The following is a 22,525-nucleotide window of genomic DNA, read 5'->3' on the forward strand; positions in this document are numbered from 1 at the left end:
ATCTCTTGACCTCATGATCCACCTGCCTCGGCCTCCCAAAGTGCTGGGATTACAGGCATGAGCCACTGTGCCCCCAGCCCCATGAGCCAGCTTTTGAACTCTGACACTGTAAACAATGATCAGGAACATATGAAAGAAGCCATCAAACTTTACCCCAAGAAATCATAACTGTAATTAGTTACTTATAAATAACTTAGAATAACCACAGCATCCACAGAATCATATTCCCAGGCACCTCTGCCAGTCAAGTTGTCCGTTAGAGATCCCAGAAACCCTCACTAGTATTTCCAGTCACTGAACACCAGCTCAGAAGGAACTGGCTCTACCTAACTGGCTCATATCCAGTAAAGATATCCAAAGTGATTATATCTCTTTATACAAAGCCTAAGGAGCCACTCAGGCAGGCATACATACAATTATTTGTTTTTGAGACCGGCTCCTACTGTCTCACTCAGGCTGGAGTGCAGGAGCAGGATCACAGCTCACTGTGCCCTCATACTCCTGGGCTCAAGTGCTCCTCCTACTTGAGCTGCTCAAGTAGCTGGGACCAACCACAGGAACGCGCCACCAGGCTCAGCTAATTTTTGTGAGCCTTCAAACTTAATTTTTAATTACAGTTATTAACACCTTTTTCTAAGTGAGAAAACTGTACCTTTTTTCACAAGGTTTTAGGCTGATTTGAAATTGAGGATTTTATCTTGTAATCTCCTCTTAGCCCTTGGGAGAGGCAGGTTTTGCTTGTGGAAGTGAAGGGAAGAGAGAATAAACACAGACACTTCAGTTCACCCTTCATTCTAGTGATTCACACAGCAAGATTCTCTCTCTGTTCTCATCTGAAACCATTTAGCAGAGGGCATGCCAGAGTATGATCATTACTACCTGCATTTGTGGAGCAATACACGTGTGAATTCATTCAATCTTTACAACAACCCAATACGGTAGGCATTACCATCACCTCCCACTTTATAGATGGAGAAACCTGGACACAGAGGTAATCTGACCAGGTCACACCACAAAGAAGTGACAGAGCTAGGACTGAGCCCGAGCTGCCTTGCTCAGATCAGAATTCTACCCTCTGTACTGCATTGCTGGTGCACACAGGCCCAGCCACTCCTACAAACAAATGAGTTTCCTGGGCCTGGACCTTGTTGGCCTCGGAGAAAATGGTGGTAACTGAGTGGTAACTGAGTGCCTGGTGTGAGATGAACAGGGGCAAAGCAAGGAGATGGTGGTGGTCTGAGGTAAGAAGGGAGCAGCTTGGGCAGGTACTATTAGGAAAAGCACTGTAGCATCTCAGGAGAAAGGAAGCAGGGAGTGGCTCATGGGAGGCACGTGACGTCTCCTCTTCTACCCTGTAACGCCAGCCAGAAAGGGGCTGGGGTCTGGAGGAAGGAGAGGTCTGGGTCCAGGGAAGGCATGGGTGCTCTGGGTGCTGGAAGCATGAGTTTCAAGGCTTCAGGGCATCAACTGGGCATGTGTAGGGGACACATAGGAAAGATGGTTGGGAAAGAGCAGATGAATGCCTGGCTACATACATATTCTGCCATGAGACAATAAAGACACAAGTCTGAATGCAGGCAGGTTTAAAGGCAAACCAGGGACGGCTCCACTAGATTTACTACCATGGTGTGCTGCCAAGGCTTGAATATAGCATCTCTGTGCACGCCCTGCTCCTTCTTTTGCCTCACACTGTGTAACATACACAGTGGCAGCTGCCTCTTACTAGACTTGGCCTTAGAGGTCACTCTCTGTTTTATAAACATGCACTGTAAACACAGTGGGGCCCAGAGGACAAATGGTGAACAAGGGTGCTCACTGGGAAGGATGAACTTCACTGCGACCATGCAGAAATGCTGTGCTTTGAGAATATAATAAAGCCTTAAGCCCTTGACACTCCTCCAAGCTCAGCCTAAATTCACATGGAAGAACCATCTTCCAAGCACATCCAGGAATGGTGACTTTGCAGATGAAATTCTGGAAAATCACTTAAATCAACTGTGGCTTCTGCTTTTCCTTAATTCTGTCATCCTCCAAACACAGTCACCTCACTCCATCCTTCCCTCAATGTGGTCTGAGGTGTACAGGAAGTGCTGAGGGCACCCAAAATCCTTCAAAGGGAAAGGCTGCAAGCCCTTTGAAAGGTAGTAGTTTCAAGAAAAGGAAAATCAAATTAATTTCATATCACTGTTTACCAAGACATGTGCTTCAAAGCCAACTTTTGCTACCAGGTGATCTTCCCTAAACCAGGAAGGACATCAAGCGGTCTAAGGGGAGAAACTGCTTCCAGTTGAAATGGAAAACCTGGTCCCAGTTATCAAGATGTTAGAAGGTATTTATTTTTAGAAGATCTACTTTTTTTCTGAATTTCTTAATATGGAAATAAGTAAAGGCCTTGGTAATATATTTATATATATATATATGCATTTTCCCTTTCAATCATCAAAAAGTAAAACTCAGACCAGTGGAAATGGATCCAAATGGGGAGAAGAGATATGGATAAAGCATGCTCTCTAAGCATCAGGCAGCCTCACCAATTGGTCCCCCACCAATCCTGAAGCCCCTGAAGCAGGAAGGCCAAAGTAGTAATCTGGCCCAGCTGCTCTCCCTTGCAGAAGCCCTGCTGGGCCTACCCAGCTCCACCTCCTCCTGGAGGGCAGTTACTCTAGGCTTGCAGAAGATGCCTTAATTAAAATGCCAGCTACACAGACAACTTAGTGGGCTGCATATCTGTGGCAGCAGGAAATCCTCACCATCCCAGAGAACTAAGGAACCCAGTCAAGATGGTGGAAGGACTTGGTCTTGCCTGTCCCAGTAGGCAGACTTAGACTGCTGGGCCCTTCCTGGTGGTTAAGATAGCTAAGGGCAGCATCACAGACTCTTCAGATTCCACAAATTCCTGAGTTGAAAGAAACAAAACCATCCAAAGGCTCTTAACATTTTGAGAAGTAAAACATTTTGAAAGGTAAATGACCTCTAACAAACTCAAGAAACAGTAACACGCATTCTAACTTTTGCAGACACTTCACAGGCTCCAAGTTATAATCTTGTCTAGGGGTTGGCAAACTACAGCCTGAGGACCAAATCTGGCCCCCATCTGTTTTTGTAAATGAAGTTTTACTGGAACACAGCCATGCCCATTCATTTACATATGGTCTATGACTGCATTCAAATGACAAGGGCAAAACTGAATCTTTGTGACCTGCAGAACCTAAAATATTTACTATCTCACCCATTATAGAAAAAAAATTTTTTTTTACTAGATCTGATTATTCCCTGATCTGGCTCAGCTCCTCATGTCATAGATGAAGAAACTCAGGCCCAGATGGGTTAAGGATTTGTAATGTAGCAGGACCAAGACCTGAGCTCAAACTCCTGACCCCTAGCGCAGTACTCTGTCTGGATTTGAATGAAGGCGAGGGGAAAATGAATTCAATTTTATGGCAGTTCCTTTTGTTCCCTATCTCTTTCCATGAACACAAATACTTAATGTAAACCTGAAGACAGCCTATCCCCCACAGAAACCATTTCATCAGGTTTAGTAACATACAGTGGACTTGACTTTGTAAGGACTATTTTCTGGTAAATGCATTTCAAAGTTCAATTAGCTAAACCTGTGTACACAAAAAGGTATCCTACACCTTGCCTCAGAAAATGACTTTCACATGGTCGGAGAAGGTCAGTTTTGCAAGCCCCTAGGGCAGAAATGAATGATGCAATGTTAGCTAGAAGTTACTTTCTTGGTCAGAAGCCCCTTGTCTGGGTTCTGCATTTGTTCTCACTGCACACCCATGTTCCTGGAACTCAGTAGCACAGTGCCAGGTGACCAGCCCAGGCATTCCTAAACTATCCCTAAAGCAATTACAGGAAAATAAACTCCCTCCTACAGACCCACAGGGACAGAATCTGCTGTGCATAGGCTGCCTTGAGTTCCACAGTCAGCCAGGTTCTAGACATCGGTGTGTTGTAGGGCTAGCCATCAAAGAGGAGAAAAACAGGTTTTATTTGTAAAGGCACAGAGTCCAGACACACCTCACACCACCTCAATTCAAATCCTCATTAAGAAAGTGCTCGGGGGGATGGAGGCAGCAAACCACATTGCCATGTGTGTACCTATGCAACAATCCTGCATGATCTGCACATGTACCCCAGAACCTAAAGCACAATTAAAAAAAAAAAAAAAAAAAGAAACTGCTTGGGCACCGTCTGGACAATCCTCTCCTCGACCAGGAGGTGGTGAACCTGATCTGGCAGCGTCACCCCCCACCTGTACCCAGAACCATCCCCACAACTCACCACACTGTGGGCAACAGCACCCTGGCCCTGCCAACCCTACCCCTACCACTGGTTTCTGACAGGGCAGAACTGAATAGCTGTGACAGAGACCATTTGGCCTGAAGAACCTAAAATATTTGATTCTACATCCACTTTTCCCCTTCACATTTTGCATCTCCATCCATCAGTGATACAAGAAAATACATAAATCTCCTAAAAGCTATTCCCTTTCCTACTGATTCTTTGTTGTTAGAAGTTTATTGAACCACTGAAAGCTATCAGTAAAAGTGCTTGAAAAAGGAAGAGCCTTAGTTAGGAGTTAAAGCTGTTTGGCAAAAATGAATGGGGCAAACTGGAATCAGCAGCCACACCTTTGTAAATGCATCGACCAGGCTCTGTATCTTTGCAATAGAACAGGTAGAAACCTGGGCTCAGGACCCAGATGGCAAGAGCTCACACCACACCATTGTTTACTACCTGGAGGACCGTGGGCACTCTGTTTACACTTTTAGTGCTTTAGTTTCCTCATCTATAAAATGTGGATGATAATAATGACACCAACTAGATCATGCAAATAAAGCAGTTATCGCAATGCTATTAATCTTTACCCACCGTATCCTTCCATCATCACCATCTCAATCCAGCAAGCATTTCTGTGATGTACCAACATGCCATTCTCACCACTGTCTGGGAGACACCTGATTGCCAGGTGCCCTCATACCTGAAGGGTTTGCTGTCAGGGTCGGTGTCCTTGAACCCCATCTCTTCAAGCTTACAGCGTCGGTACAGCTCGTAGTGGCGGGTGTGAGTCTGCTCTCGCAAGTCCTCCATGTTTACCCGGATCAGCATCTCTCGAAGTTTCACAAAATCACAATGGTTTTCATTCTCGACTACAAGAGACGGGGGAAATGGAGGAAGTGGGATCAGCAACGATGTCACTGAAATATCTGGAGTGATGCTTCCAAGATGTTATTACCATCACTCCTGAAATCTCTTGGGTATCAAGGCCATCTGAAAATCCTTTACTGGATTCACCTTACATTCCTGACGAAGACAAGATTTCTGACAACACTGACCATAACACTGATGACAACACTGACTGCTGAGTGCCTACTAAGCACAGCGCACAAGCACAGTGGGAGGAGCTTGAAAACAAATATCGTCTTTACCCCTCATAATAACTCTGCAACGTAGATGTCATGACTCTTGCTTTGCAGATGCAGAAGCTTGGTGAGCAAGATGACCTCCCAAAGAGAGGTAGCGGAATCTAGATTCAAATGCCAGAACATCTGGCCCAAAGCCAGATATATTTGTTCCACTCCATGCTGTCTATAACTGTGCAGGGGCACTTTTACATACCATTTCATTTAATTTTATGAACAACACTGAGAAGAAAGGAGTTTTCTTATTGTAGAGAAATTGGTAAGAATAAGAAAAATTGTATTTTTCCCAGGGATCTCGAAGGTACTCTTTCTTACTGCCTTTATTTAAAACAAAGGAAAAGGAGGACTGATACAACTTAAACCAATGAAAAACTTTCTGTGCCATCCTGCTTAATCCACAGCACTAGATGTCCTCCTTGACAACACAAGGGTAGGTCACAGAGTCCTTGCCCTTCAAAGTGACACACCTGACAAACTTTCAGGTTAGGCTGTGGTCACGTCACAGAGTGCCAAATATAGGTCAAATATTCTCATAAGTCTCAGGTTTACTAAAGTAACATTTTATTAGAAGACAGTTTTTTCATAGTTGATGGAGAAAAAGGTACCCTCCTGTTTGCAAGAAACTTTTTGCCACTTTTTAATACTTAGCTGGTGAAATGAGTTCCAACTCCTAGGGAAGAACTATTTTTCAATCAGGACTTCATATAAATTCTCTACACAACCCAGCATCCTTGAGCGGCTACCTCAACGGCTTGGCAGCCACTTCTCTCATTTGCCCATCTATCTGATTACTTTTCTTTCTTCCTTACCTCCACAACTGCCACGTGTGGAGCCCCATTACTGCCTCCCGCTGCCAGCCCACTGTTGAGGACCTCCCTAAACAAGACGGGAAATGAATAAACACAACCATTCATATAGGGGCTAAATGTGAAGACTCCATCTCCCATGCTGTGCACATACCCTGCACCACACCCCAAGGGTACTGCCTGGCCTTTGCCATCTTGTTGCCAATCTTCACCTCTTCGGTGCTGCCAACCACTGCAAATGGGAGATGGACCTGCCAAGCAAAAGGACAGAGAATAGTTACCTTCCCCTGCTCTGACAAGACTGGTTTCCTCCAGTCTCTATTGTCTTCCTCCTTCTGCAGGCTTCTACTTGGTAGCAAGGGAAAAGGTAGGGAGTGCTGGAACAGGCAGGCTGCAGTTTGGTGGGTGAGTGTCACAAATCCCACCCTGACTTGCAACCAAACACTGAGTAAGCAATTCAGAGAAAACTATGAGTCTTTGCAACTACAAAGTAAGCTTTAGACTTGTGCTAGCCAATGCAGTAGCTGCTAACTATATGTGGCTGCTGAGTACTTGAAATACAGCTTATAGGACCAAGAAATAGAATGTCTAACTTTTAACTAGTTTATATCTAAATTTAAAATGGAAGCCATATAAAACATTTTTTCACTAAACACAACTTTATTGTTTTGGTAAAACTGCATTCCACTTTGCTTCAAACTCGAATCTTCTGAAAAAGAAGACCAAGGAAGATGGCAAGGTACGTGGAAAGATTAAAAGATAAAGTCTCTTTTTGGTACTTATTTCATATTGAAAAACCTTAAGGTATATTAGGAGAAACCTGGGTATGCAAATTTACCTTTTTAGCTGTGAACTGTATAAAATGTAAATATAGATAAAGTATTTTTGGTGAAAATTCAGTCCAAAATGAGATATGCTGTCATTGTAAAACACAGATTGGATCTCAAAGACCTACTATTAAAATATCTAATAATTTTTATATTGATTACATGTTGAAATTTTATTTTGAAACATTGGGTTAAGTCCTTAAAATTAATTTCACATTTATTTTTACTTTTTAAGCGGGCTACTAGAAAAATGTTAAATACTTGTATATCTCACATTATAGTTATATTTGAACAGCACTGCTTTAGGCTGTTGACTGCACAAATTCCAAGTCAGAAACACACTTTAGCCCAAATTATTGGCTTAAGCTAGCACCCAGATTCATCTGAAGCAGAGATGGTGTCCAAGACAACTGACTCTTTCACATTGGTTTTTTTCGTAGTTAGGGCTGCATTCTGATTGGGAGAGAAAATAATAATAATCCTATCTAACAGCATGTAAGAATAAGATTTGAAATAGCTGCTCCAATAATTATTATTTAGACTTCCTTAATCCAGTGTTCTTCCACAACAGATGCAGTGAGAAAGAAGAGAATGTTTTCAAACCAATTCCTCTCCTACAGAGAACTTGACATAATCACTGGCTCAGGTTGCCCATGTAGCATTTTGTCAGGTACTCAAGATATTGACATTTGCTAGTTCATCTCACACTCTGGAAGAAGGAAAGAAAGCACATTCTCTTTCTCATACAAGTCTGAGTTTCAGACTTGAGCACTATTGTGTCCTCTGAAGTTGAGGAGCAACAGGACCTTTCTGGACAATATTTTGGTGTAATGACCAAGGAAATTTTTCCACGCAAATGTAACAAAAGGGACTGCCAGCAGAATCTGTTTTTCTCATATTTCTACATATCATACAGAATTCATCAGCAACAAGTGTTTGTTATGAAGAGCCTAAAAGAAAATTTCTTTTAAGAGCAGGATCAATTTGGAATGTCAGAGATTCAGTTTTATGAATCTGATAAAGAGCGGAAATTCTTGGGTATTTTCTTTCCAATAAGTTTAACACAGATATAGTTCCATGACTATAAAATAATGAAAATTATTTAGGAATATAAAGAAAAATTACATAGCATTCATTCATGAATCCCACATTGACATCCCAAATTATAGTTCTACAGCAAAATAAAGGAGTGCCATCTCAGTTTGAGATTTTTACCTTGCTATAAAAAATTATAGACCTCCCACAGTATACACAGGGTACTGGTTCTAGGACTGTCCATGGACACTGAAATCTATTCATGTTCAAATCTCTGATATAAAATGGTACAGTATTTGCAAATAACCTATGCACATCCTCCTGTATACTTTAAATCATTTCCAGATTACTTATAATACCTCAATGTATTTACTATATAAATAGTTATCATACTATATTTTTAATTTTTCTGTAGAATTTATTTTTACTTTTTATTTTTCTTGCTATGTTAACCAGGCTGGTCTTGAGCTCCTGATCTCAAATGATCCTCCCTCCTTAGCCTCCCAAAGTGCTGGGATTATAGGTGTGAGCTACTCTGCCTGGACATTTATTTATTTATTTATTTATTTATTTATTGTATTATTGTTGCATGGTTTTTTAAAATTATTTTTTCCCAAATATCTTTGATCCATGGTTGGTCAAACTGATGGATGCAGAGGGCTGATTGCACATTGCTCTGTGTGGGTGGTAGTACACAGCGTGAGAGTGTAAGCCTGACAGCCAAAGCCTGGGTTCATATCCTACCTCCACTACCGACACCTGTGCAATCTTAGGTGCTATCCTGCAGTCTCCTCATATATGAGGAAGGAATAAAAACATTACCTACCTATGCAACTGTTGTGAGGATTAAATGGAAAGTCTTGAACAGTGGCTGGTGCATAGTGAATGCACCAGAAATGTGAAAAATGTCAGGTGGTATTATTATTTTATAGCTCTCAATACCCACAACCAGAGAATTTTAGAGGTGGAAGAGATCTTGCCTATGACACAGTTCAATCCTGCTTAAGAATTCCTGCTACAGTATCTCTTCCAAGTGGACTGAAACAGAATCTGATGTCTACCAACCACTGACGATGGAAACTCACTGCTTCCCAAGAAGTAAGGTTTATCTTTTTTTGTTTTTTGTTTTTTTTTGAGATGGAGTTTCGCTCTTGTTACCTAGGCTGGAGTGCAATGGCACGATCTCGGCTCACCACAACCTCTGCCTCCTGGGTTCAGGCAATTCTCCTGCCTCAGCCTCCTGATTAGCTGGGATTACAGGCACCCGCCACCATGCCCAGCTAATTTTTTGTATTTTTAGTAGAGACAGGGTTTCACCATGTTGGGCAGGATGGTCTCAATCTGTTGACCTCGTGATCCACCCACCTCGGGCTCCCAAAGTGCTGGGATTACAGGCTTGAGCCACCGCGCCTGGCCAGGTTTATCTTTTATCTCAGTGGCTCTCCTAGTTAAACATTCACTTTGTAATGGGACCAAAACCCCCTGTTGATCTTTTGCCCATTCATTTTGGTTCTTTTGCACAAGTCTAGTCATTCCCCTTTGGCAACCTTCCTTTCATACCTCATCATGCCTATTTCCTGGGAAGAACCTGCTTTTCAGATTCTTTCAGGGATTCCAGAGCCTTTACTACTTTGAATTCTAACAATCATCACTGGGCATCCACTATATGCAAAGCATGTTGCTTTCATGGATGTTATGCACTCCCCAAAGAAAAAAGATGTGTAGAATCACTGCAGCTCACAGCTGAGGCTATGGGCTGTGAGACACACAAAAGAGGGGCTGGGCACAGTGGCTCACCTGGTCTCTATCAAAAAATACAAAAATTAGCTGGGTATGGTGGCACGTGCCTGTAGTCCCAGCTACTTGGGAGGCTGAGGCAGCAGAATTGCTTGAACCCAGGAGGCGAAGGTTGCAGTGAGCTGAGATCGCGCCATTGCACTCCAGCCTGCATAACAAGAGTGAAACTCTGTCTCAAAAAAAAAAAAAAAGAGAGAGAGACACAAAAGAGCAGTGAAACAGACTTGAGCATCTGCCGGCAGGATGGAGACTCACCAGGAGGGATTAGATGACAAACACACAGAGAACCACTGTTGCTTTAATCATTTATCTCCTGACTAGTTCCTCTCTGTGATGTGGAAATTGTATCCTCAACTGCCAGTTACCTAATGATTCAGAAAAGAGTAGAAAAAATAGAAAGGAGGGAAGGGCAGGATCCAATCACCAAAACAAAATTGGGACAAGCCGACATATTTCTGCCACGATTGGTGGAAACAAGCACAGATCTATTTCCTTTGAGCTGCTTTTTGTGAATTGGTGCTGGGCTGGCATTTCCTTCTCACAAGATTTGCTGTAGAAATCATAATTGTTCGAGTGGGAAAGAAATCTGAGATCATCTTGTCTAACGCTCCCATTTGACAGATGGAGAAACTGAAGGGCAGACTGGTTAAATGACTTGAAGTGGTGGCAAAGCTGGTCCAGTGCTCCAGTCACTCTACAAAGCTGCTTATAAGACAGGCGTTCATAAAAGTCATTTGTTCCCATTTGACTTGAGGACTTACGCTCATTGTTGCGTTAATCTCTGCCACTGTTTCCTCATCAGTGGGGAACTGATATATCTGGACCCCATTGCTGACTAGTTCACTCATGATCTTGCTCTTAAATTTGTGCAGCTCGTTCTTGGCAATGGTGTCAGCTTTTGCAATTATTGGGATGATGTTCACCTGTAAAACAGACATGTCCATTTTTACACTATTCCAACATAAGAAAAACAGACAAGTGAATAAAACACAGCAAACAAATAAAATGTGCATAACCTCACCATACAAAACAAAGATGTTTCATGCCTGTATGTACATCTCATGTACCCATAAATATACAAACCTACTATGAACCTCCAATTTTTTTTAAAGACATGATAATGAAAATCAGACTTTCCACCTAGGTGAAAAAGTAAGACCTGAGATAAACTTTTAGTTCCATATTCAAACACTTTTACTTCCTCCCATCCTGCACTGAAAGTATTCTTGTAATTTCCTCTCCAGGGCTGCCTCATTTTTCTTTATAGAATAAAGGAAGTGTTACTATTCTACGACAAATAGTGATAACAAAAGAGCCTATTCTTTGAATGACGAAACACTCCTTTTAGGCCCTCCCATCTACTTCAGGCTCTCGATTTTTGCACACCCTAACAGTGCAATAACAGAGTTTTTGTTAGAGCAGTGGAGTATTCAGTTCTATGCAGTAAAACATCCTTTCCTTCTTCTGATGACCTGAAAATTGCTAGGAGAGGAGAACCTAAATATTAACCAAAACAAAATGGTTTCACCCACTGTAAAATTTTTCAAAATCACACCAACTAATTCTTTTGAAAATCAGCTTCTATCAAATTACTCCTTCACGCCAGAATAAAACTAAGTGCCAAAGGCAAGGCTCACTTTCACAGAATCGGTTCCAAAGAAGAGGGGAGAACTCCAAATTTCACATTTGTGGCAGAAAGCCCAGAAAGGATACCCTAGAGCACAAGTTTGGAACGTCCAATGTGGACGTTCTTTTCTCGGCTGCCCCCCAGCCCTGTGCACAGGACACATCTCTTAAATTCACATTTTAAGATTAACTTGCCCCTACTCCCTGTAGAAAAAGAGGTTTCAATAAGACATTACTGACATCTGATATATAGAACAATGCTCTTTATCCAGCGCAGGTTGGGAGAGAACAGACTTGGCAAGGAAGCCGTCCTGGCCAGTGAACAGAGAGTCTTTAGGGACACGGTCAGGTCACATCTGCATGCCTTTGCATCTCCTTTTATCCAAAGGCCAAATGACAAATTCTGATAAACCAGAATGAGATGACATGCTGACAGAAAGACCTATTCTTCAACCTGCTCCTAAGCTCACCATGCTTGGACTTCCTCCAGCAGGCCGCAGACTAAGAAAAACATCACTGATGGTGGCGGCAATGTTTGGATCAGGACTGGAGGAATAAGAAACTTCCTATTGATCTTATTGGCAATCATCTATACACGTTTAGTATAGAATTAATGTCAAAACAGACAAAATGGCAGATTCACTCTATCTCGGCCAAACTGATCAGAGGAGATAGAGAAATCAAGCAATTTAGTTTTAAAACCTCTTTCCTCATTGGCAGGAGCTTGAAAGTCTTTCCTGAAATGACCATGTATTTGCTTAACCCTTCCCTTTACTTGTATAAATAAAACTTTGCTATTATCATGGACGCTAGCTAGCTCTCCAACTCACCAACATCATCACCCCTTTGAAGTTTGACCTGCTTTATGGTTGGTTGTTTGCTTTCATTAGTTGTGCCTGTTTTGCCTTTTTCTTTTCCTTTTTCAATGAACTCTACTGAACATAATCATAGTGTTGGATATTACCCAGCTGAGTCTGTATACTCAGCCCTCGGTTAGGAATCCTCCTCACTCTACTTTCTTCAGAATGTCTTTGAAGAATGAGGCACTCTCGAGAATGGAGGTGGGGTCGGGGTCTGCCCCTGCTTCCAAGGACACAACAGACCCAGAAGAGGCCCTCACTGCCCATGATCTTGAGGGAATATGTTCTCTTTCTGGGAATACAGAGGGGCATAATTTTAAGGGCAAGAATTTCCCAGCGCCACGCCCTGCTCCCTTCTCTCTCCATCCGCGAGATTTAACGGTTTGTGTTTAAATTTCTCGGGCGTGGGAATAAATTAAGAGTCAATCATTCCAGCAGAAGTTCTAAGGAACTCCTTTCATTGGCCTGGGGTCTCAGAGGAGGTGGGGGTTCTTCCCAGGTTAAAAGTCCCCTTCTTCCACACCCCTTCACACTCCATGTTTGGGTCCCCTTCCACGAACACTCCCTTCACGGATGCCGTCTCTCTCCTGGATTTCCCCTCTGGGGTCCCCACCTGTCTTCTCCTCCTAAACTCCATCTCTCTTTATTCCCTAACACTCTCGTGGAAGCTGCTTTCCTCTCCTGGATTCCATCTTTCTAGACTCTCTCATTCAGTTTGAGAGTTAGCAGTTTCTTTCTCTCTCCTTCCTCTGTTTCTCTCTCTCTTTAAATAAATCACTTTCTACGAACACTTTTGAGTTTGGCATTTACTGCGCACTGTGCCGTGGTCCCCTCTCTCATTCTTGAGAGGGCAGGGGACCAAGAACCTGGAGAAACGTCCTCTCAGGGGAGCTGAGGGTACCCTGAACCCCAATATTATACTCTCTCTACTATCATGGCTAACAGCACAGCTCCCAGGGGTTGAATTGCAGAGGAATCAAATGGGATGAAGGAGGGTTTCTATTTATTTTCCAAGGAGTACTCTAGCTGCAAGGATTCTTCCAGGCCATTAGATTTTTCTGCAAACCACTGTGTCTGTGCATGCTGGAAGCTGAAGGAGTCGGGCTTGGCTTCAGCCTCTCCAGCCGTTTAAAGGCCAGTTCAGAGAGAGGCCTTGGGGTCAGAGGCCTTCTGAGCACCCTCTCACTGTTTTGTCCCTCCGGAGAGAAAGCATCTTTATCAGTGTTGTTGTTTAGACAAAATCATAGTAACAACAGCCAGCAAAGCCCTCTAAAGAGCTTTATCATCTGAGAAGACTTTTTTGTGAATGCAAAAGGGGTTTTGAATCTAACAGTAAATACCATCCGGCTTGGTTTTGTCCTTGTTCTTATTGCCATTTGTTAGATCCTTGTTTCAGATTGTATTGTCTTCTATTATTTTAAAATGGAAAGTCTAATTAATTATATAGTAAGGGGCCAAATTTTATCAAACTTACCAGTCTCTTAGCCTTCACGTGTTGTGAAAAAGAGAAGGTATAAATGTGACAAGCTCAGGGATCACACTGAAATGAAGACTTTGCTTTACTTGAACACGCGTATGCTGTTCAGTTTTAAAAATCTAAGAAGCTGGACCGTTATCATCACAGAGACAAAAATTCAACCTTTTATTCCTTTCTAAACTTTGAATTAAAACCAAACCTCTAAAAACCTTTTAGAGAAAGATTTTTTTTTAAAAGAAAATAAACAAACCTGGAAGTTATATTTCCACCTCCCATTTAAGAATTAAAAATACCTCCTGGAAAGTGATGTGATTTATTTTTGTTGTTTGCTAGTTTTGTTTTATTTTATTTTTGTCTATCAGGCAAGAGGTTATGAAGCATTTTTCTCATGCTGTCAAACACTATGTTTCTATAATCCAGGAAAAAAAAAGCCGCACTGAAAGCAGGGAATAAACTGGGGCATTAGGGTAAAGAAGATCTGAAAGGAGAGCAGATGATAACCAGAGTGGCAGCAAGTACCTTACTGTCCAGCTTTTTCATGGTGACCAGATCCAGGGACTTTAGTGAATGTCCAGTAGGGGCAATAAAGTAGAGGCAGGCATGGATCCTCGTGTCATGGTAGTTGAAGAGAGATCGTTTAATCTTCAGTTCCTCTTGCAGGTAGGCCTCGAACTGGGCGTCAATATATTCTACTATCGGCTTATAGCTAGAATGCAGAAATAGCATGTTTCTAGTCTCAAACTTCTTTCACAGTTTGGTGTAGACAATCCTCCATTCAACGTCACAATGGCTTCCTCTTTCCTAAAGGCTAAAGCCCAAGCCCTTACCTTGCTGTCCAAGGCCTTCCATCACCTGATCCCTGAATAGCGCTCCAGGCTCACCCTCCCGCCCCAGCCATATACAACCATTTGTAGCAGCCCCCACATGTCAAGCCCTTATTTCCTCTGTGTCTTTGCTCACACTGGCCCCTCTGCCGGGATCTGTCTTCTTCCTACGCTTCTCCTGGCTAACATTCATCCTCTAAAACAGAGCTTGTTTTAATGGAGCAGGCTGCCACTCCCCCAAGGGGCATCCATGGAAGATACTGCTAAGAGATTGTGGCATTCTTTCCTGCTGGGCCAAAACTGGGCCTCAAAAATCCATCTGAGAAAAGTGACTGTGACAGCCTCTCCCTACTGATTGGCATTGGTGCACAAAACGAAACTGGCTTATGGTTCAGGGTATGACACTACCACCTACTGGATGCTATTCCCTGGTCTTCTGCCCCATTTCTCCAGAGACAGGAACTCTCTGCGCTCCCATATCCCTGTGCATGATCCATAACTTCATCTAGGAACTGACGTGCCTTGACTATTATATCTTTATGATTCCTTTCAACTCAAAATCTTCATGATTTAAAGGTAAACGTTGTAACCCTCTCTTCTCACCAAACCATTCAAATCTGTTTTGGATAATGATGTGTGATTCTATTAACTGACCATAAATACAATGACTAATAGCATATTGGGAATACACATTCCATAAACCACATGTCCAGAAAGTAAGTACTATGTCATTGTGGGAAACCCACTAATTCTTTCTGGTCTCCAAAGGGACTACTCAGAAGTTTGTTTTAGCAACAAAGAGACTGCTCTATTAGGAATACAAAGAGTTAATTCTCCCAAATTTACTGCCTTTCTGAAGATTTAAGTTTTAAGAAAAAGAAAAACCTTTCAACACCCAAATCCCATACCCATAAGTTAAACTGAAACCCCTGAAAGGGTACCACAAATCTTTTGTAATAAAAATGATAGCAGATATCCTAAGAAAAACGAACATCCCAAAATAAACAATAACAACAAACTTATGAGCAAACCTGAAAGCAGTCATAAAAAGCTTTTTGATATTTTTCCTTGGTGATTTTATCACAATCTACTGGTTCAATTTGAGTAGACAAAATCTCTAGAGGCTTAAAAAAAAAAAAAGGTAGACTGTACCTCAGCAATAATGAAGTTCCAAATCATAACAGGCACAATTCCAATAAAAAGAATGAATGAGCAATAAGATTCTTCTATATTTTCTAATCTTGAAATACAGGCATGTATTACATAACAATAATATTTAATGAGATAGTTATAGAGGATGGTGGTTAGAAACATGGATTCAATCCAAACTGCCTAAAACCATAACACAGCTGCACAACTTACTAGCTGCTCAAGGTTTATTCAAGCAAGTCAGTAAACCCCTCTGTGTCTCACTTTCCTCACAGGTAAATCAGGGACAAAAATAGTAGTTCTATCAGAGAGCTACTATGACAAATAGATGAGCCAATACATGTCATATATGTAAAGGGCTGGCATGTAAAAGTAAAATATAACTATTTCATAATAATATAATAAAATAGAATACTATAGTATAGAAGTATACTTTTACAAGCTGACTTTTTAGAAAACTTTTTAGAGCAAACTAAAAAATAAAAAAAAGGAACTTTACATTCACCCACTTCTCTGCTGGTCTCTGTTCTGCTACTGGGCTCACACCCAGTAGGGAAGTGGAGCAGGCCACTCCAGTGAGATCCACCCATCCCCTTTGCTCTTTCAGTCTGGGGTTGATCCTTCAGTCTCCTGACGCTGAGGCAGGTATTTGGGGATTAGGGCTCTTCCATAGCACCCTCTTAACCCCAAGGGTAAGAGAAGCAGTTCACAGCAATTGCTCCCCTGCCTCCCCGGTGTCTGATTTTTAGCTCTTAGCACCTCCTTCGCTCAGTAGTAGTCCAAATCTGGTTCTGCTTTCTATTAATTTCCCTTCTTGCCTCTGGTTTTGATTCTGATCCTCCAAAGATAATGAGAGGCATGACATCGCTCACTTTGCAGTGAGGAATGCTTTCCACACTGGATTCAAGACATCCTTAGTTTTCTAATATCTCAGGCCTCCTTCTGCCTGTTCCTATTAGAGAGTCCTGGCCAATCATTCAATCTCCCTTCCTATCTGTGTTCCCTCTGGAAAATCACACTCATTTCTGTGTTCCACTCATCATCTATCTGATGACAAGTCACAAATCGCTACCTCTAACCCAGATCTTTCCTCTTAGCTTCAGATCCATCCACCCAATTGCTTATCCTATATTTTCAATTGCTCTTCCAACTAAATGTCAAAAACAGATCTATTCATCCTGCCCTCAAAACCACACTTTCCCTGTATTCCTCAGCATGGTGAATGGGCCACCACCCACACTACTGGCCAAGTCGGAAACCTGGGATTCAACCTGGAGCCTCCTTCTCTCACCTCACACACATAATCAGTACAAAATCCCATCTACTTTACCTATCAATAAAAAGAAAATATATTCCTGGAGAATAATTTGCCAAAATGACTATTCCCTAGGTCAAAGATTTAATTATGCTGATAAAATAGTTTATTCTTGCTGAGACTCAAGCCAGCCAAGTGGTTTTATGGTCCTCATCGTTATCCTGTAGATGAGATGAATTGTCTGCCTCTTCCTCCAAAACCTTTCCACTTCTGCATCTAAAGTTAGAAAGATAGGAAGCTTAATCCCATCTTTGCCTTTTGCTAGCTCCATTCTTACTGACACTTATTTATATTCTTTTTTGCCAATTAAAACTTCCCTGGATTGGAGCCATATCAATCAGAGGAAAGACAGGTGGACAGATCCAATCTAGTCCTTATGTTCTCACATAATTTTCTTAAGGCATGGAGATATTCCTTGTTACATAGCACTCATTTTTCTTCATATACCTCCAGCCATAAAACACACACACTAAAATGACAGAGACTAACCCTAAAACTGATGGAAAAACATACTTTAGACAACATTTTTCTTTTCTTTTCTTTTCTTTTTTTCTTGAGACGGAGTTTTGCTCTTCTTACCAAGGTTGGAGTGCAATGGTGCGATCTTGGCTCACTGCAACCTCCGCCTCCTGGGTTCAGGCAATTCTCCTGCCTCAGCCTCCAGAGTAGCTGGAATTACAGGCACACACCACCATGCCCAGCTAATTTTTTGCATTTTTAGTAGAGACAGGGTTTCACCATGTTGACCAGGATGGTCTCGATCTCTTATTAACCTCGTGATCCACCCGCCTCGGCCTCCCAAAGTGCTGGGATTACAGGCTTGAGCCACCGTGCCCGGCCCTAGACAACGTTTTTCATCCATCCAACCTACCCACTGATCATTCTTGCAAAATGGCCAATGCCATCATTCAAGGACTGACTCTCCATTTATATATGACCAAACATTTACCATGTTTTTTTCTTATCTTGCTGTCTGTTAGCCAATTTTCCTTCTCCCTTGACTACCTCCACCATAAAGTATGATTAAACTTAAAATTTAAAGGCCAAACAGTCCATTTCACTACTGTTTTATAACTCTGATAAAGATCTGGTGAGGTTAAGATTCTGTCTCAGGGGATTTCAATCATCTCTGCCTTTGAGGGCTGACTATCATTACAGCTAGTGATATGCCATGGTCAGCCCACCTCCCATCTCCCCAATGTGGGTCAGACTATTCTATTTCCAGTTGAACAACAAAACTTGGTTTCCCTTCGTCTCCAGACCACTTTCTTTCTCTACTGAAAAGTACAAACAGCCAAAACAAGGAAGCCCTTAAATAACAAAGAGTGAAATGTGCTTTTAAACATAACAGGAAACCTTACTAGATCTCTCTTCCTGCCTCCTTCTAGCTAGCCTGGCAGATAATAATGCGGGAATGCTGACATGCCCAAAGCCTACGTAAACAAACTGGGACATTCTTGAAGTCTTGCCTCTATGGCAGAAAAACTTGCCTAATCCCCAACCTAGGTAAAAATCAATGTGGGCATAGAAAAATAGCACACCCCTTCCCATACAGTTACACACTGATGCAGAAATGAATATCTCACTTCCAATTTCTTGAGGGATGCAGAACCTGTCCATATAATGATTTGTGAACAAGTCATCTGGCTTCACAGTGAACAGTATCAACAATACCTTCTGAGGTACAGGGTAACAGAGAGTTTTAAGTGCCATTTAAAGAGGTTATGCAATAGCTTTCAAGAAATTTTAGAGGAAAAAAAATATTTGGTATCTAGGTTAGGTTAATATCACACTTCCTCTCTTCTAAATCTCCTTGGAAACTATTATTTGACCCAAATGAGTCAGATCATTTCTTAAGGAGGGCTCCAGCTGCAAATATGAGGCTATGCACTGTCCTAGCTGTTTGCTGTCGGGTGCTGATTGGGGAGTGAAAACCCACCAGCAGCCCGAGGGAAAGTCCCAGCTCAGGGGAGAGGCAAAAATTGAGTGCCAGCATTGAGGCAACCACAGCGAGCTGGAAGAGCACAGGGAATCTCAGCAAGAGGCTACATGGAGGATGGCTCTCACTCCTCTGGGGAGGGATCCTGAAAAAGTACAGTTGCCTTCTTCCAATCAAGGAATGCACAAGCAAGATTTTTCCTAACCCCAGGGAGAAAAATCCATACCGGTCTCAGAGGTGGAGAACAGGCCTTGCTCAGTATTCTGTGACTATGCAACAACTGGAACCCCCTGGCTCTCTTCCCAGCTCCCACAATGCACATGTGCCCCTTTCCTTATGACCAGGGCTTCCTCTTCATTTACTGGCCTTGGCATAACAAATAGCCTTCAGGCAGGGGCCTCTCCATCATTCCTTATCATTGCAGTCATACATTAAGAGCAACTGCTCAGCTGTAATGTCAGAGCCAAACTTGTCCTCTGCCCCAACACAATGTACAGATAGTCTATTTTGGCCAGATGCAAAGTAAAATCTTTCTCACTCTATCTAACAATTGTTCCTATTATCACAGGACAATGTCTACTGAAGAGCATTTGAAGTGCTCTATAGATAAAATAAAAAGCTTCGTGCTCAGCTAACAAATGAATTAAACATTTCTCTATCATTACTGTGGTGCTCATATTTATATCAGGAATAGTTAAAATGTATCTAGGCAATATACGTTTCTGGAAGCCCCATTCTACAATCACGTTTGGGCCTGGGACAGTTTTATTTTAACTTTCTCAAACTTTTTTTGAGAATGAATGTACTATTTAAAATAGTCATAAGACAACCGAGGTTGAGACTGATAAACAGAATTGGTGCTCTTGAGAAGGAATGTGAACAAAATCTTGACACTAAGACTAACATGGGTTATATGCCAGGAAATTTTAAGAATTAGAAACTTCCCTCAGATAAGGGCAAACAGCAACTCATGGTAAAGACCCAAACTTTATAAATGGCTTTATAAATGGGGTACATTATAAAAACTCACTGTACTATTTTATCATTATATAGCAAACAAAGGTGAAGGCATTTGCTTCTGGGGCAGATTTGGTGGGGCTTCTAGAGACCTCCCCTCCAGTGTCCTGGCTCCTCAAGCAGTATGAAGTGGTTGATGACTGGGGTTTCTGCTAAAACTGTTCTGTGGGGTGGCTGGGTGTTTCTCTAGATAGCTCTTCCTGGTAGGAAAGCCCCAAACTTGGTTTCATGGCCTGTCTGGAAAAATGCTGTAAGCTAATTTAGTCCCTCTAATAAGTCCCTTTTCTGCTCCTACTAGCTGGGATCAATTTTGATACCTGAATCTGACCTCAAGGAAGAACATTCTCAGAAAAATTCTCAGAGGACAATAATGTCACATCTTTTAGGCAATAGAGGACCAAGCCCCACAACTAAAGAACCCCCAAAACATTTGGCCTTTAAATTTACCTGGAATCGATCCTGCTATCTCCTCATCCATTTATGTCCCCACAAAATCCCAAGATGTACCTGTCATCTTTATTTATCTGGTCTCCAAATCCCACGGTGTCAACGATGGTTAACTTCAGCCGTACATTGCTTTCCTGAAGCTCGTAACTTCTGGCTTTTAACCGGACACCTGGTTCATTGTGAGTAGCTGGGTCACTTTCAAATTTGGTGTTGAACAAAGTGTCCATTAATGTGGATTTGCCAATGCCTGTCTCACCTACACAACCACAAAAGAAAAGTCAGAGAATGTGTCAATGTCTCTCAAACATCACTTCAATTCCTCAGTATGTTTTTCATTAGTCATGATTGTAAAGTTAAAAAAAAAAATCACCAGAAATGCTACTGTGAAGAGATAATTAGTTCTTTCTATGTGTTATCTATGAAATATTTTCCTAAAAATGCCTCAATGAATTTCAGAAACTATTTAGCAGAGAGAATCTCAAGTTTATAGATCAAGAGATTCTTCTTTACCTCTGGAAAAAAAAACTTGTAGGCCGGTTATGGTGGCTCACGCCTGTAATCCCAGCACTTTGAGAGGCAGAGGCAGGTGAATCACGAGGTCAGGAGATCAAGACCATCCTGGCAAACATGGTGAAACCCTGTCTCTACTAAAAATACAAAAATTAGCCAGGTGTGGTGGCATGTGCCTATAGTCCCCGCTACTCAGGAGGCTATAGTTCAAGTGATTCTCCTGCCTCAGCCTCCTGAGAAGCTGGGATTACAGGCACCTGCCACCACGCCTGGCTAATTTTTGTATTTTTAGTAGAAATGGGGTTTTGCCATGTTAGCCAAGCTGGTCTTGAACTCCTGACCTCAAATGATCCACCTGCCTTGGTCCCCAAAAGTGCTGGGATTACAGGCATTAGCCACCTTGCCCAGCCACATCACCTCATTTAAACCCTACTACTACTCCCATGACATAGGCACTACTGTTTCCTCCATGTTCAAGATGGGACACTAGGCTTAGATAAGGTTTATGAGGAACTTAAAGTCATTGCTAAGTGGTGAAACCAGGGTTCTAACCCAAGTCTATATGGTTCCAACACCTGCACTCAACCAACGCAACAGCCTGACTTTACTATTACAGAGAAAATGACTGCCCAACATTTTCCAGTTATGGTTATCCCTCTCTATTGTTTTTTATTTTTCTTTATTCAGCTGGAGTCAAGATGCCAAACATGTTAGTTTTTCCAGCTTCAGAGTGAAGTCTGTGACAATGAAAGTAAATGTTAAATGGCCTGAAACAATAGCCTTATTTACACTGATAATTATTATTTACACTGATAATTCAAGTCAGTAAGTGTTTACTGAGGCCTCATATGTGCAAAGCAGAGTGGCAGGTATCTGGAACCACTATACCAATCACCTGGTGACACGCAAATGTGGAGCTATGAAGAACTGCAGCCCAACCCTCAAAATAACAGTAGGCAAAATTCTATCTTCATTCTGATTCTTACCTTGAGTCAAAGACAGCTGGCAATTAGAAAAAAATCCAGCCTTATGTTTGTGGTGGTGATGACTGAGCATATGGGGATGGAGAAAAGAAAGTAGAAATCCAGAAACATTAGCTCTAGGGATGCTTTTTTTCTTTCTTAATCTGGAAAATTTTTCAATTAGATTTCTAGCTCAATTTAAACTTGCCAATATAGAACAGCCCTTTCAACAACTCCTAATCCCAATGTGTCCCTAGGAGCATCCACTCCTCTACGGATTTCCATGATGACTTTCGGAGAAAAGCAAAGCTCTGGGCAACCCTCTCACTATAATGACAAAAGCTACTTACTAGTTACAAATTCCGTATCGTGGACTCATTGCTTTCCAATACAATGCAAAAGTGAAGGCGGATGAAGTTTTTCTAGATTTGAGCTTCCTCTGATTAGAAAATCCTTATGTGGCATGCCTCTAACTATGATGATTCACTTACAGGATAAA

The 22,525-nt window shown here is 41.9% G+C and overlaps 1 protein-coding gene across 23 annotated transcripts in view; it reads right to left on the reverse strand.

Moving 5' to 3' along the window:
- The window catches only part of SEPTIN11 (septin 11), a 90,217-nt gene that overhangs the window by 14,746 nt on the left and 52,946 nt on the right, over positions 1 to 22,525 (reverse strand). For all 23 annotated transcript variants that reach the window (XR_004740858.3, XR_013533064.1, XR_013533065.1 and 20 more), the window contains exons 3-7: positions 20,615 to 20,810; positions 14,383 to 14,569; positions 10,662 to 10,823; positions 6,396 to 6,492; positions 4,994 to 5,162 (exon numbers count right to left, since the gene is read on the reverse strand). Coding sequence is in view for 19 of the 23 variants with exons in the window: in XM_035293485.3 (XP_035149376.2) it covers positions 4,994 to 5,162; positions 6,396 to 6,492; positions 10,662 to 10,823; positions 14,383 to 14,569; positions 20,615 to 20,810 (811 nt within the window). In the remaining 4 variants the exon portion in view is untranslated. The remainder of the gene's footprint in view (positions 1 to 4,993; positions 5,163 to 6,395; positions 6,493 to 10,661; positions 10,824 to 14,382; positions 14,570 to 20,614; positions 20,811 to 22,525) is intronic.

Source organism: Callithrix jacchus, chromosome 3 (genome assembly GCF_049354715.1).
Source record: "Callithrix jacchus isolate 240 chromosome 3, calJac240_pri, whole genome shotgun sequence".
In the NCBI taxonomy this organism is placed as follows: domain Eukaryota; kingdom Metazoa; phylum Chordata; class Mammalia; order Primates; family Cebidae; genus Callithrix; species Callithrix jacchus.